The sequence below is a fragment of the Mobula hypostoma genome, chromosome 10, assembly GCF_963921235.1.
Source record: "Mobula hypostoma chromosome 10, sMobHyp1.1, whole genome shotgun sequence".
NCBI classification, from domain to species: domain Eukaryota; kingdom Metazoa; phylum Chordata; class Chondrichthyes; order Myliobatiformes; family Myliobatidae; genus Mobula; species Mobula hypostoma.
In genome coordinates, this window is record NC_086106.1 from 11,721,543 (window position 1) to 11,735,440 (window position 13,898).

General features: G+C 48.4%; 1 protein-coding gene across 1 annotated transcript; it reads left to right on the forward strand.

The window, feature by feature from the left end:
• The first annotated feature begins 8,692 nt into the window (after positions 1-8,692).
• Positions 8,693-13,261, forward strand: LOC134352655 (ADP-ribosylation factor 6-like). The gene has a single exon (XM_063059997.1). The coding sequence runs from the start codon at positions 9,115-9,117 to the stop codon at positions 9,640-9,642; it is 528 nt and encodes a 175-aa protein (XP_062916067.1). The 5' UTR covers positions 8,693-9,114; the 3' UTR covers positions 9,643-13,261.
• The last annotated feature ends 637 nt before the right edge of the window (positions 13,262-13,898 follow it).

Sequence of the window (13,898 nt, forward strand, 5' to 3'; positions counted from 1 at the left end):
ATCTGGTGAAACTTCTGAAATGCCTGTTTCGCTGCTGCTGTTACTGTGCGATCGAGAATCTCCGGAGGGGGAGGCCCCGAATCCTCGGCTTTGCCTGTTGCTTGGCGGCTGGGGCGGAGTCGAAGCGCTTGGCAGAGATGGTGCTCAGTGTCGGAAGCTCGAAGTTTTTGGACGGACTCAGAGTCGGACTGTGGTTGGGTGCTTCCAGGGTGCTGCATCGGCAAGTTTGCAGCGCTGGAAGCTCATGGCAGGGAGAGTTTTTCTTCCTTCTACCGTCTGTGTGAGATGATGGGACTTTTGAGAGACTTTGAGACTTTTTTTTACCATGCCCATGGTCTGCTCTTTATCAAATTACGGTATTGCTTTGCACTGTTGTAACTATATGTTATAATTACGTGGTTTTTGTCAGTTTTAGTCTTGGTCTGTCTTGTGTTTCTGTGATATCATACTGGAGGAACATTGTATCATTTCTTAATGCATGCATTACTAAATGACAATAAACGAGGACTGAGTGTCCTCATAATCTAATCTAATCTAATGTCACCAAAGACTCTCAAAAATTACTACAGGATAGGTATGTGTATGGCCTGTCCTAACCGGCTGCATCACCATCTCGTATGGAGAGCCACTGCAAAGGGTCGGAAAAATTTGCAGGAAGTTGGGAACTCACCCAGCTCCATCATGGGCACCAGGCTCCCCAGCGGCGAGGACGTCTTCAAAAGGTGACGCCTATCATCCAATATGAGCCCTCTTCTCATTGGTACCATCAAGGAGGGACAGGAGCCTGAAGGCAGACACTCAATGATTCAGGAACAGCTTCTTCCCCTCTGCCATCAGATTTCTGAATGGACACTGAACCCATATACACTACCTTACCATATTTTTCTGTTTTTGCTCTCTTTTAGCACTACTTAGTTAAGTTATATTCATATAGTTACTTTATATATATATAATGTGTGTGTGTGTGTGTGTGTGTGTGTGTGTGTGGCTCTTTATAAATAGATAGAGAGAGAGAGAGAGAGAGAGAGCTGTTTTTATTATGTATTGCGATGTATTTCTGCTGTAAAAACACATTTCACAACCTGATTTAGATTCTGATACTAATTCTGAAACAGGCCGTTCGGCCCAACCAGTTCATGCCAGCACTTACGCTCCACTACCACGTTTTGTCTTTACTCAGCTGAATCTATCGGGCTGGCTCTTTGAGGGAATTAAATGCAGCATCTCCAAGTTTGCGGATGACACAAAGCTGGGTGGCAGTGTTAGCAGTGAGGAGGATGCTAAGAGGATGCAGGGTGACTTGGATAGGTTGGGTGAGTGGGCAAACTCATGGCAGATGCAATTTAATGTGGATAAATGTGAAGTTATCCACTTTGGTGGCAAAAATAGGAAAACAGATTATTATCTGAATGGTGGCCGATTAGGAAAAGGGGAGGTGCAACGAGACCTGGGTGTCATTATACACCAGTCATTGAAAGTGGGCATGCAGGTACAGCAGGCGGTGAAAAAGGCGAACGGTATGCTGGCATTTATAGCGAGAGGATTCGAGTACAGGAGCAGGGAGGTACTACTGCAGTTGTACAAGGCCTTGGTGAGACCACACCTGGAGTATTGTGTGCAGTTTTGGTCCCCTAATCTGAGGAAAGACATCCTTGCCATAGAGGGAGTACAAAGAAGGTTCACCAGATTGATTCCTGGGATGGCAGGACTTTCATATGATGAAAGACTGGATGAACTGGGCTTGTACTCGTTGGAATTTAGAAGATTGAGGGGGGATCTGATTGAAACGTATAAGATCCTAAAGGGATTGGACAGGCTAGATGCGGGAAGATTGTTCCCGATGTTGGGGAGGTCTAGAACGAGGGGTCACAGTTTGAGGATAGAGGGGAAGCCTTTTAGGACCGAGGTTAGGAAAAACTTCTTCACACAGAGAGTGGTGAATCTGTGGAATTCTCTGCCACAGCAAACTGTTGAGGCCAGTTCATTAGCTATGTTTAAAAGGAAGTTAGATATGGCCCTTGTGGCTACAGGGGTCAGGGGGTATGGAGGGAAGGCTGGGTTCTGAGTTGGATGATCAGCCATGATCATAATAAATGGCGGTGCAGGCTCGAAGGGCCGAATGGCCTACTCCTGCACCTATTTTCTATGTTTCTATGTTTCTATGTTCCTCTCTCCCTCATTAGCTTGCCCAGCCTCTCCTTAAAAGCATCCAAGCTATTTACTTGAACTACAGTTGAAGTCTCTCCCATGGTCTGCTCTCCTCTCCCATCGGATTCCTTCTTCTTCTTTGGCCCTTTTCCCTTTCCACCAATCACCTTCTAGCTTCTCCTCTCACTTCACCCACTCACGTACCTTCCCCCTCACCTGCTTCACCAATCACCTTCTAGCTTGTACTCCTTCTACTCCCTGACCCTGCCACCCCCCCCCACCCATCTTCTGACTCTGGCTTCTTCCTTTCCAGTTCTGATGAAGAGTCTCGGCCTGAAACGTTGACTCTTAGCCTTCTCCATAGATGCTGCCCGGCCTGCTGAGCTCTTCCAGCATTTTGAGTGTGTTGCTCTGGATTTCCAGCAGAATCAGTTGTGTTTATTTCTTTGACCGCTCCCAATGGGAACAGAACATAGAACATAGAAATCTACAGCACATTACAGGCCCTTCGGCCCACAATGTTGTGCTGACCATGTAACCTACTCTAGAAACTGCCTAGAATTTCCCTACCGCACAGCCCTCTATTTTTCTAAGCTCCACGTACCTATCTAAGAGTCTCTTAAAAGAGGCCTTTATCACTGTTGCTGGCAGCCCATTCCACGCACCCACCACTCTCTGTGTGAAAAACTTACCCCTGACATCTCCTCTGTACCTACTTCCAAGCACCTTAAAAATATGCCTTGTGTTGGCCATTTCAGCCCTGGGAAAAAGCCTCTGACTATCCACATGATCACTGCTTCTCATCATCTTATACACCTCTTATCAGTTGCCTCTCATCCTCCATCACTCCAAGGAGAAAAGGCCAAGTTCACTCAACCTATTCTCATAGGGCATGCTCCCCAATCCAGGCAACATCCGTGTAAATCTCCTCTGCACCCTTCTCTATAGTTTAGACGACCTCAACAACTTTCCTTGAGTGCAGTCGCACAAGACTGACACTTACCCAGACAGCAGGTGTCCCAGAAACTGCCTACTGCATAGCCCTCTGATTTTATAGAAACATAGAAATTACACAAATTGCACAGTTTGGCCACATTTTGGTTAAAGGGTGCTTCTTCCCAACACTAGGGTCCTGGTGACTCTCGTTTGACCCCATGAATACCCTGCATTGCTTGACTGCCCGACACCAGACTCGCAGACACACGTTATTCTGAGCACTATCAGAGAAAGAGGTTACCAGGTGAACCAAGTAAGACAAAAATTATAGGATGTGCTCAGACCCTCCCTTGCAAAGACACAACATCCCCCCTCTCTCTCCTGGGAACCTCCAGCCAAAGATCACTCAGTGTAAGGAAGGAGAATTTGGGGCGGTGTTGAGAAGCTCAAGGCCAGGTATCAAGGGCACGGGTGTAGCTGGCGGAGGCTACTCACCCACAAACTATCCATCCCATCCGCCACCTCCCGCTCTGTTTGCTGAGGAGTCTGTGACCTCCCCGGCTACAAGACTGGAGTGGAAGCAGGTCATCCTCGATCCAGACCCATCTGCTACAGGCTTGTCTCTTCCTTCCATCCAGGCCATTTTAGAGTCATAGAGCATTATAGCACAGCAACAGGCCCTTCAGCCCATCTAGTCCATGGAGAATTATTATTCTGCCTGGTCCTGTCGACTCAAAACTGGACCAAAGGCTTCTATACCCCTCCAATCCAAATAGGGTGTTACTTCAGGAAGGCTGATAGTATTGTCAATCATGGCTTCCATTCTGGTTATTCCCTGTTCCCTCACCCACCTCGTTCATTATGTGTCGTGTCATATGACACCAACATTATGTGCTGTGTTGTGTGATGTCACCATTATGTGCTGTGCCGAATGATGTCAACATTATGTGCTGTGTTGTGTGATGTCATCATTATGTGCTGTGCCGAATGATGTCAACATTATGTGCTGTGTTGAATGATGTCATCATTATGTGCTGTGTTGTATGACATGGGCGAGCATGCTCTTTCCATCACCATGATTGTTCCTGGCAAATTTTCCTGCAGAAGTGGTTTGCCATTGCCTTCTTCTGGGCAGTGACTTTACAAGACGGGGGATCCCAGCCATTATCGATTCTCCTCAGAGATTGTCTACCTGGCCTCAGTGGCCGCATAACCAGGACTTGTGATCTGCATCAGCTGCCCGAACGACCATGGCTTCACGTGACCCTGATCGGGGGGATAAGCAGGTGCTACACCTTGCCCAAGGGTGACCTGCAGGCAGCAGAGGGAAGGAGCGTCTTACCCCTTTGGTATCCCTTTGGTACCCCGCCACCCAACTCATCTACCTACTGGGAGAAAATACAGGAGCTTGAACCCTGGAAGGCAAGACTCAAGGACAACTTCTTCCTCCTTCTATCAGGACTGCTGAATCAATCACCCCTTTCACATCCCCTTCCCAGTGATGCAGCCGCATCCTCAGACTGTTAACTCCACCTCTCTCAGTTTAATCCATTATTGGCACCTCATTGTTTCATTTTGCACCATTTTGGACTGCAGAACAACGTAACTGTTATCATCATGCAATCACCGGAGAGGTGGCTTGAGAGGGGACAGCCAGATGATAAGAGACCTAGGTTGGGTGGACAGCCAGAGACTCTTCCCCCAGGGCAGAAATGGCTAACGCGAGGGGTCATAATTTTAAGGAGATTGGGGGAAAATGTAGAGGGATGTCAGAGGCAGGTTTTTTTACAGAGAGAGAGAGAGAGAGAGAGAGAACTAAGTGTAGGGAACACCCTGCCAGGGGTGGCGATACAGTACTGTGCAAAAAACACTTCTGCAAAGCAAACTTGCTTTCAAAAATAATGAAATGAGATGTTTCTAAATATAAAAAGGTTACTATAAAGAGCAGTAAGCAGTAAAAAAAAAACAAAATCAAAGCAATATTGATTTTCCCAAGGGTGACCTGCAGGCTAGCAGAGGGGAGGAACGCCTTACACCTCCTTTGGTAGAGACGTATCTCCACCCTGCCAACCATCTGGGTGGATATGCCAATAAACAAACCTGAGTCAGACGGTTGAATGCGTAGCTTGGGTGAACATAGGACACGGAGCACAGGACAGTACAATACAGGAACAGGTCCCTTGGCCTATAGTATGGTGCTGAGTTAATTAAATCCCTAACTAAATGAATCCCTTCTGCCTGCACAATGTCCACATCCCTCCGATCTCTGCACGTTCATGTACCTGTCTGGGAGCCTCTTCAGCAGCACACACAAAATGCTAGAGGAGTTCAGCCGGCCAACAGTATCTTCTACTTCAGGAAGGGCCTCGGCCCGAAATGTCGACTGTTTATCCCCTTCCGCAGATGCTGCCTGACCTGCTGAGTTCCTCCGGTGTTTTGCGTACGCGTGTGTTGCTCTGGATTTCCAGCCTCTGCAGACTTCCTCGTGTGTCTTAAATGCCTCTATTGTGTTCAACTCCACCAACAGCCCCTGGCTGGCTGCAAATTCCAGGCACCCACCACTCTCTGTGTATAAAAAAACTTGCCCCCGCATCTCCTTTGAACTCTCCCCCCCCACACACATTAATTGCATACCCTCTAGCATTGGATATTTCAATCCCAGGAAAAAGATATCCACTGTCTTGTCCATCTGTGCTTCTCGTGATCTTATAAATGTCTCCCTTCGGCCTCCAGCACTCCGGAGAAAACATCCCAGGTTTATCCCATCTCTCCTTGCAGGATACGTCCCCTTGATCCAGGCTGGACCACTTCTGCAGCCTCCCCGAAGCCTCCACAACCTTCCTGTAATGGGGCGACCAGAACTGCGTGCAGCCTTACAGATGTGACCTAAGCAGAATTTTGTAAAGCTGTAATGTACAAGGGTTTATATTTATAGGCATCCGTTAGTCTCGTGAGACCATGTGTTTGCGCCTTGGAAAGTTTCCAGGGTGCAGGCCTGGGCAAGGTTGTATAGAAGACCGGCAGTTGCCCATGCTGCAAGTCTCCCCTCTCCACACCACCGATGTTGTCCAAGGGAAGGGCATTAGGACCCATACAGCTTGGCACCGGTGTCATCGCAGAGCAATGTGTGGTTAAGTGCCTTGCTCAAGGACACAACACACTGCCTCAGCCAAGGCTCAAACTAGCGACCTTCAGATCACTAGACGAACGCCTTAACCACTTGGCCACGCGCCAACACAACATACAAGGGTAGGCCTCTGGGAAATCCACTGGGGGGAGACCACCGAACGCCTGGCCACCACCCAGGTCTCATCACCCATGAAGCGCCAGTAGCCTTACACGATTTACTTTTAAACTTGTTTCGTACATGCACTTTATTATGTGTTAATTAATTTGCAGTAATACGACTTTGTGTGCTATGTGTGTGAGTCGTATGCACTGTGTGGTGCAGAGGAGCGTTGTCTCATTTGGCGGTGTACATGTGCATGGTTGAACAGATATAGGAGTAGAGGTAGGCCATTCAGCCCATCGAGTCTGCTCTGCTGTTCTGTCATGGCTGATCCCAAATCTCACTGTGAGACCACAAGACACAGGAGCAGAATTAGGCCATTCAGCCCAGCGAGTCTGCTCTGCTGTTCCGTCATGGCTAATCCCAAATCTCACTGTGAGACCACAAGACACAGGAGCAGAATTAGGCCATTCAGCCCATCAAGTCTGCTGCACCAATCCATCATAGTTGATCCCAGATCCCACTTTGAGACCATAAGGCATAGGAGCAAAATTAGGTCATTCAGCCCAACTTGAAGGAATAATGGGCTAGTCAGTGACAGAGACTTGAAGCACACCTTTGCGTCTCACAACTGGTGGAATTCCCTGCACCTCCAATGCTAGCCCTCCGTCAGGCAGTCAATCAAGTTCATGAGCACGATGGCCGGGGTGATGTGAGGGAGAGATAGAACTGGGAATAATTAGCCCTCATGCGTGTCTCCAACAGTTCTTCCTGAGGGTCTGAGCGTGGGTGGGCAGTAGAATCAGAAACAGGTTTAACATCTCCGGCATCTGTCGTGAAATGTCTTAACTTTGCGGCAGCAACACGTGATAATAAGGAGAAATAGAAAACTGCGAATGACTGGAAGTATATTTATATGAAATAGTTAAATTAAACCAGTAGTGCAAAAAAAATAGGAAATAAAAGAAAATAGTGAGGTAGTGTTCATGGGTTCAATGTCCATTCAGAAATCTGATGGCGGGGGGGAAGAAGCTGTTCCTGAATCGTCACGCTTCTTCCCGATGGTAACAATGAGAAGAGGGCACGTCCTGGGTGGTGGGGCACCTTGACAATGGACGCTGCCTTCCTGAGGCACCGCTCCTTGAAGATGACCTTGATATCAAGGAGGACATAACCGGGCACAGACCCTTGAAGGGATACTAAATGTAAATCGGTACAAGTGGCGAGACAGGCGCCCCAGGTCCCAAGGTGTGTCTGCGGGTTCAGTGCCGGGTCTCGCAGGCGGCGTGGGTTGGGCCTGTGGAGGGAGCTGTTTTACAGCGGCCCCGGCCGACATCCGGGAGCCCACCCGTGACACCTGTCTCACAGCCTCCGAAACCGGGACCACCCCACGCCGCCGCGCCACGAGCAAGTTTCCCAAGTCACCTTGAAACCAAAACGTAGCATTTTTTTTAAAGAAGTAGATATTTCTATTATTCGCTGCGGGTGAATTTTAATACGAATCCTTTCTTAACCCAGACCCCACTCACAATCAATATGAAGAAGTCGTTAGGGAGCTATATTCTCTATACGTGGCACAGATAGACTTCCCCTTTCTGACTAGTTTGCCTGTCCCGGGATTAGGTTAGGGAAATTTTTATTGCATTTGTATTTTACGCGAACACAATTTTTTAAAAACACAGTGAAAGAAATAGATGACAAATCTAAAATCCGATTAGATACCCCCACCCCGAATCCAAATTCTTCAAGATGGACATCCCTCGGGTTTTGGGGGGAGGAGGTGACACCTCCCCGTACAGTGGACTTCAGGTGAAAGTTTAAACTGGGGGCACCCAACGCCAGCTCTCGGCCGGGGCTGCCGGATCTGGATCGGGGCGGATCTTTCGCGCACCAGTGGCGGTGGGTTGAGACGTCAGGTCGGCGGGGGCGTGCTCGGCCAGAAATTCACTGCGGCTTGAATTTGAACTTCATCTCGGGGCCTTAACGATTAAAAATGAATGACAACTTGGAAGAGGCATCAGAGGGTGAAGCCACGCCCTAGCAAGATCCTTAAGGGGGGGGGGAGGAGAGAGAGAGAGAGAAGAGAGAGAGAGAGAGAGAGAGAGAGACACAATCATTTTTGCCCTAATGTGTTAAACATTCACAATTATCCAGCCAGAGATGTCGGATTTTTTTAAAACACATGGAATCGGGTGATTAAGACCTTCGACGCTTTTATGAAACCGGCCGTTTTCAGCATGATCTAGTTCTCCTCTTGCAGCAGGCGAACACAAAAGAGGTGGAGGCGAGGCAATGCACGGCCACCTTAATAGGGGGCGGGCAGTGCCATTTTAAAAGTTGCAGAATGGGAGGTGGGAGGGGGAAAGTGTGTGCGCATGCTCTGACGGTGCTGTAATCTACATCCGCGCCCTTTCCTCTCCGGGGCTGGGAGTTCAGTTTCATATAATTTTTTTCCCTCTCGCCTCACTAATCTATATATATAGAGAGAGATCTCCGAAACTCAAAGACAAGGGGTTTAAAATCCCCGGGAAGATGAGATATGAGGTCAGAGAAGAGGAGGAGTGCGGAAGCGGACGGGTGAGATTGTGAATCGAGGCGTTTGTTACAATTTGGAGACTTTGTATCAAAGGGCCTGTATCAACGTTCCATTGAAACTCAACGTTCCATTGATCGCCGCCGCCGCCGCAGTCTGCGCTGCTGTTTCATCTCAGCGGCTGTAAATTGTCCGCCTCGGCTGCCCCCCTTCTCCCCGCGTACCCCCTGCCCCATTTCCCCACCCTCCCTTCCCCACCGCACCGAAGATGGGCGGCGCGTTCGCCAAGATATTCGGCAGCAAGGAGATGAGGATACTGATGTTGGGCTTGGACGCCGCCGGCAAGACCACCATCCTCTACAAGCTGAAGCTGGGCCAGTCGGTCACCACCATCCCCACGGTGGGCTTCAACGTGGAGACGGTCACCTACAAGAACGTGAAGTTCAACGTGTGGGACGTGGGAGGGCAGGACAAGATCAGGCCGCTCTGGAGGCACTACTACACGGGCACGCAGGGGTTAATCTTCGTGGTGGACTGCGCTGACCGCGATCGCATCGACGAGGCCAAGCAGGAGCTGCACCGGATCATCAACGATCGCGAGATGAGGGATGCCATCATCCTCATCTTCGCCAACAAACAAGACCTGCCCGATGCCATGAAACCCCACGAGATCCAGGAGAAGCTGGGCTTGACCAGGATTAGAGACAGAAACTGGTATGTCCAGCCGTCCTGCGCCACCTCGGGGGATGGACTCCACGAAGGACTCACCTGGCTAAATTCAAATTACAAATCCTAACCAGACAGCGCGACCCGCATTTCATTTTATTTCCTCGATCGACTTGGTTGAATTAAACATTTAGAAGAGAGGGGGAAAAATTCCTAACTTGTACAAGACACAAGTTTACTTTAATGAAAGCAATTTTTTTTGTTTCGGGAGGGTGAGAGGAAATTCTGCAAACCAGTTTAACTGCGGCTTCCGGACTCTGTTCAGTTCATTCTACCGAGGGCCCCGACTTACGAGGGACACCATTGGAGGTGACTTTCGGGCGGGAGGGGAGGGTTTGTAATATATTAACACAGGCTATGCAATGGCGGGAGAAATTCCTCAAAGGCTGCTGCTCGGTATCGGGAGGGGGGTGGAAACTCCCAAACTTCCAGTCGATCAATATTGATTTAATTTTGTTGACACACTTGTCCGTGATATTATGCAAACGAAACCAGGTGCGTTTCAAGTCGGAGCTATTTTGCCCCCACCTTCCACCCCCCCATCCCATCGTGCCCCTGACCTAAATAAGACCAGTAAATCTCCTGGGCAAAACATGCCAATTAAATTCGGAGTTTCTGGACTCTATAAGGGGGTTTGGGCACGGAAGGGTGGCTTGCTTATTTTTTTAATATGTAGCAAATTTATAAAAAGGCGTGCCCCTCCCTCCTCTAACACAGGAACCTGGGTTGTCCTGATTACAGAGTGAGTTAGGCTAGTTTCCTCCCTCCCACCCCGCCGGTCTCCGTTGGAGTGAAACTGTTCAAGGTGACCTGACCGGTGGCTGTACTTGTGGACTTTGTTCTGTAATTTGAGACTGTCAATACATACAGCACAATATCCACTCTGTCACTGGGAGGTGTAGGTATAAACTGGACGGTGCTGAGTTGTGCTTTTTTTTAAAAAGAAAGAAAAGCTTTCAACTGTGGTACAGTCTTTTTAAGAAAAAAAACTATATGTGCCTCTTCAGGTCTAGACCGCAGGCAAATGGAAAAATCCAATTAAGACAAGTCTGCAATTTCATTTTTTGGTTTGAGAAATGGAAAACCAGTGTGCAGGCACTCGACCCTCCCTAACATTTTAAGAGTTTTGCATTCCTGAATAATTGGCTGTATTGCAATCTTAACCTTTTCTAATATGTACAAGGTCGTAGGAATAGAAGGCCTTTTGGCCCTCGGAGCTGAACTGATGGTTGAATCATTTCCTGGGCGCCAGTTGTGTGTCTCCTTTCTTTTTAAGTGGTGTCCCTGACCAGTGAATCTATCGACCATTGTTGAAAGCTCTTAATTGGTACTGTTAGCTTATTGAGGTGGCATGAGCTTTGGAATTGTATTCTGCATATGGATTTGAATCCGATGCATTCTCCATATGGATTTGAATCCGATGGGTAGGTTTGCTTCCTGTTTTTCGAGCATCTGTTCTCCAAAGGATCTTGATAATGTCACAGCCCCCCCCCCAACACCTTCAGAGAGAATGGAAGTTGAGATTGTACGAAATGTCTTAATTTGCATAATAACTACGTAATTTGGTTCTATTGACGGGTACTGCACCTTGCCTTCCCCGCTCCTCCACTGCAGGAGATGTATGCTTAATTTTAGGGAACTGGTTGGTGCCGAGGTTGTGCCCTTCCCTCTGGCAACCCCGTGCCTCCTCTCTCCCCAGCCCCAGTTTTGCCCTGTTGGTGCTGTGCGTTCAGGGCCTGTGTGCTGATGATGAAAGATTTGGGGAGGACTCTGGTTTCCAAAAAGAACTTTTTTTAAAAATCCTGCATTTGTTATGGTTTCAGGTAATTTCCTCTGCCGCAGTAGAATTTTAGGGTGTGGCGTCAGACTGACCAATGTGAAGTTGCTTTTCGGAGACAAAACTTGAATTATTTAATCTCCATAACGGTACTAAACTCAGGGCTCTCCGGAAGTGCGTCGGCCTGGGTCTTCCTTTACTGAACGCTGATGGGATAGTGGCCAAAGAATATCCTTGCCCGGGGGAATCCTTCCACAGTTGGCATGAAGTGTCAATCCCCCTAAAACCCTTGCCTCCTCCCCCTTGAGGGCAGAAAGTGATGGGATGGCGATGACACATGAAGTCAGGACTTCAACTTGAGCATTTTTTTCTTTGCTGAGGTCTTCGATTAGTGCAGAGCTCCCCGCTCCCCTCCATCTTGTCTCCTAACCTTTCCTTTACAAGCCATGTAGTCCCTCGCAATTCGCTTCGAAGTATTGCTGGTGCACAAGTTCTGTTTTGGACTTTACCCAAGGCAAAAGGCCAAGTGGGGCAGGGTCCATGCAGTACCGCGCAATTCCCACTAGGTGTCACTGCTGAGCACCCACGCTTGACATCTAGTGGAAGGGAGACTCGGAATGATAGTATTTATGTTCATTTGGTCTGACTGAAACTTCAAGGTTTTTTCTTCCCACTCAAGCTTACATTGCCAATTCTATTTTTTTTTTAAACCAGCTGTTTTGAACTCTCCAGGTTGTACAATGTAACACTGACAGGTTGGTTAAGGGAGTCTTGGCAAATGATTTCCTCCTGGTTTCAGAGCATCGTGACTCATCACCAGGTACATATATTGGGAAAGTTGGTGGCTGATTCAATCGGTCCTCCTCCCCCCTCCCCACACCTCTGAATTCTGTGGGGGAGGGAATGCACTGTCAGTCTTGGTGTGACATTGATGAAATGTTTGTGAATAATCCGGACAGCCTTCATACTTTTTTTTTGCAAAAGAACCACTTTGTGTAATCATAGTCTGTTTCAGCCTTTAATAACTCAAGATGGACCCTCGTTTCAAATGGAATCGGGAGCCGAAATAAGAGAATGGCGTTTGAGGTTCTGGCCTCAAGTGGCCGATTGGTGGGAAGATGGAGGCTAAAAAGTGGACTTTAACCGCCCTCTTTCACGAAGCGCCGAGTGTGACCCCGATCCCTCTGAGCGTTGGACTTTTTGCACTGCGGGGTCGCGGCCCCTCCCTCCCGTTCCACTATTTGCACTGAACTGCCGCACGAGGGGCACTCATCGAACTCTTCCCAACAGTCCCGTCCCGCACAGCTGCGTAAGGCCAGCAGCTTCAAAGTCGTCCGGATTCGAACCCGGCGCACAGCGGAATGAAAGTTCTGTGTCTGGAAGAGCTGTGCACGATATGTTTGGAGGCGCATCGTCTTGAGCGCAGGCCTGCCTAATGGAGCATCGAATTGTCAGCTTTTTGCGTGTGAATGAAACGAGAGCAGCGACGGCTTTCGAACTGAGGGATATTTTGATATTTTCCACATGGGGGGGCAACTTGAACTTCAACCTTTGACATTCCTGACCGTGGATTGCTGGATAATGAACTGTACAAAGGGGAGCTATACTCGACTGAATCCGTACTGTCTTTTCTGGGAATGATTGATGGGACAATGCAGAGGGCGCTTTACTGTGTATCTAACCCATGCTATACCTGATCTGAAATTGTTTAATTGGGCCAGTAGAAGGAGACTTACTTTGCACATAATTCTTGCTGTACCCGCCCCAAGTTTGGATGCTGATGCGGAGTATTAACTACAGCACCGTGATTAAATCTGAAACGCTAAAGAAATCTGGAGATTTTTGGGGGTTATAATGCTGTAAATTTAGCCTCAATAAAGACTTGTACCAGTTACTTCTGAAGGGCTTGATTGTTTGGCGCGAGACCAGCTGGGTCTGGCGTGCTTGCTCGCCGGATGTGGCGAGTGACCGGGAACCTGCACTCTTCTGATCCTCGGACCCTCAGGTTACACTGTCCTGCAAGTGGGTGGGGTTGCTGAAATCTCAGCCCCAAAACATCGACTGTTTACTTTTTTTTCTTCCCCCATGGATGCTGCCTGGCCTGCTGAGTTCCTCCAGCATTTTGTGTGAGCCACTGAGAGTTTTACCTCTTGGCAATGGAGCAGATAGCAGAAGATGGTGGGGACACTCACCAGGACAGTCAGCAACTGTGGAGGGAGGAAGACGTCCTGTTTTGGACCTGTTTCTTTCTGCAGATGCTGCTGGTGCTCCTAAGTGTTTCTCCCGCGAAGGTTCAACTGGTGTAGAAGGTTTTGTTAGTGTAACGCCCCTGTAACACTTCCAGATTTCAAACGGGCTATAACTCCTGTGTCATAGTACTCGAGGGTAGTCCTAGTGCGTTCCAGTTACTTTCAGTTGGTGGACCTCATTTTCAAGACTAGTTCTGTGAACTTGAATGTTAACATCTCACACAAAAACACTGGAGGAGCTCAGCAGGTCAGGCAGCATCTATGGTAAAGAGTAAACAGTCAATGTTACAGGCTGAGACC

What these genes read in the sequence shown, in the direction of transcription:
- LOC134352655 (XM_063059997.1), top strand. Translation starts at nt 9,115, where the DNA reads ATGGGCGGCGCGTTCGCCAAGATATTCGGCAGCAAGGAGATGAGGATA.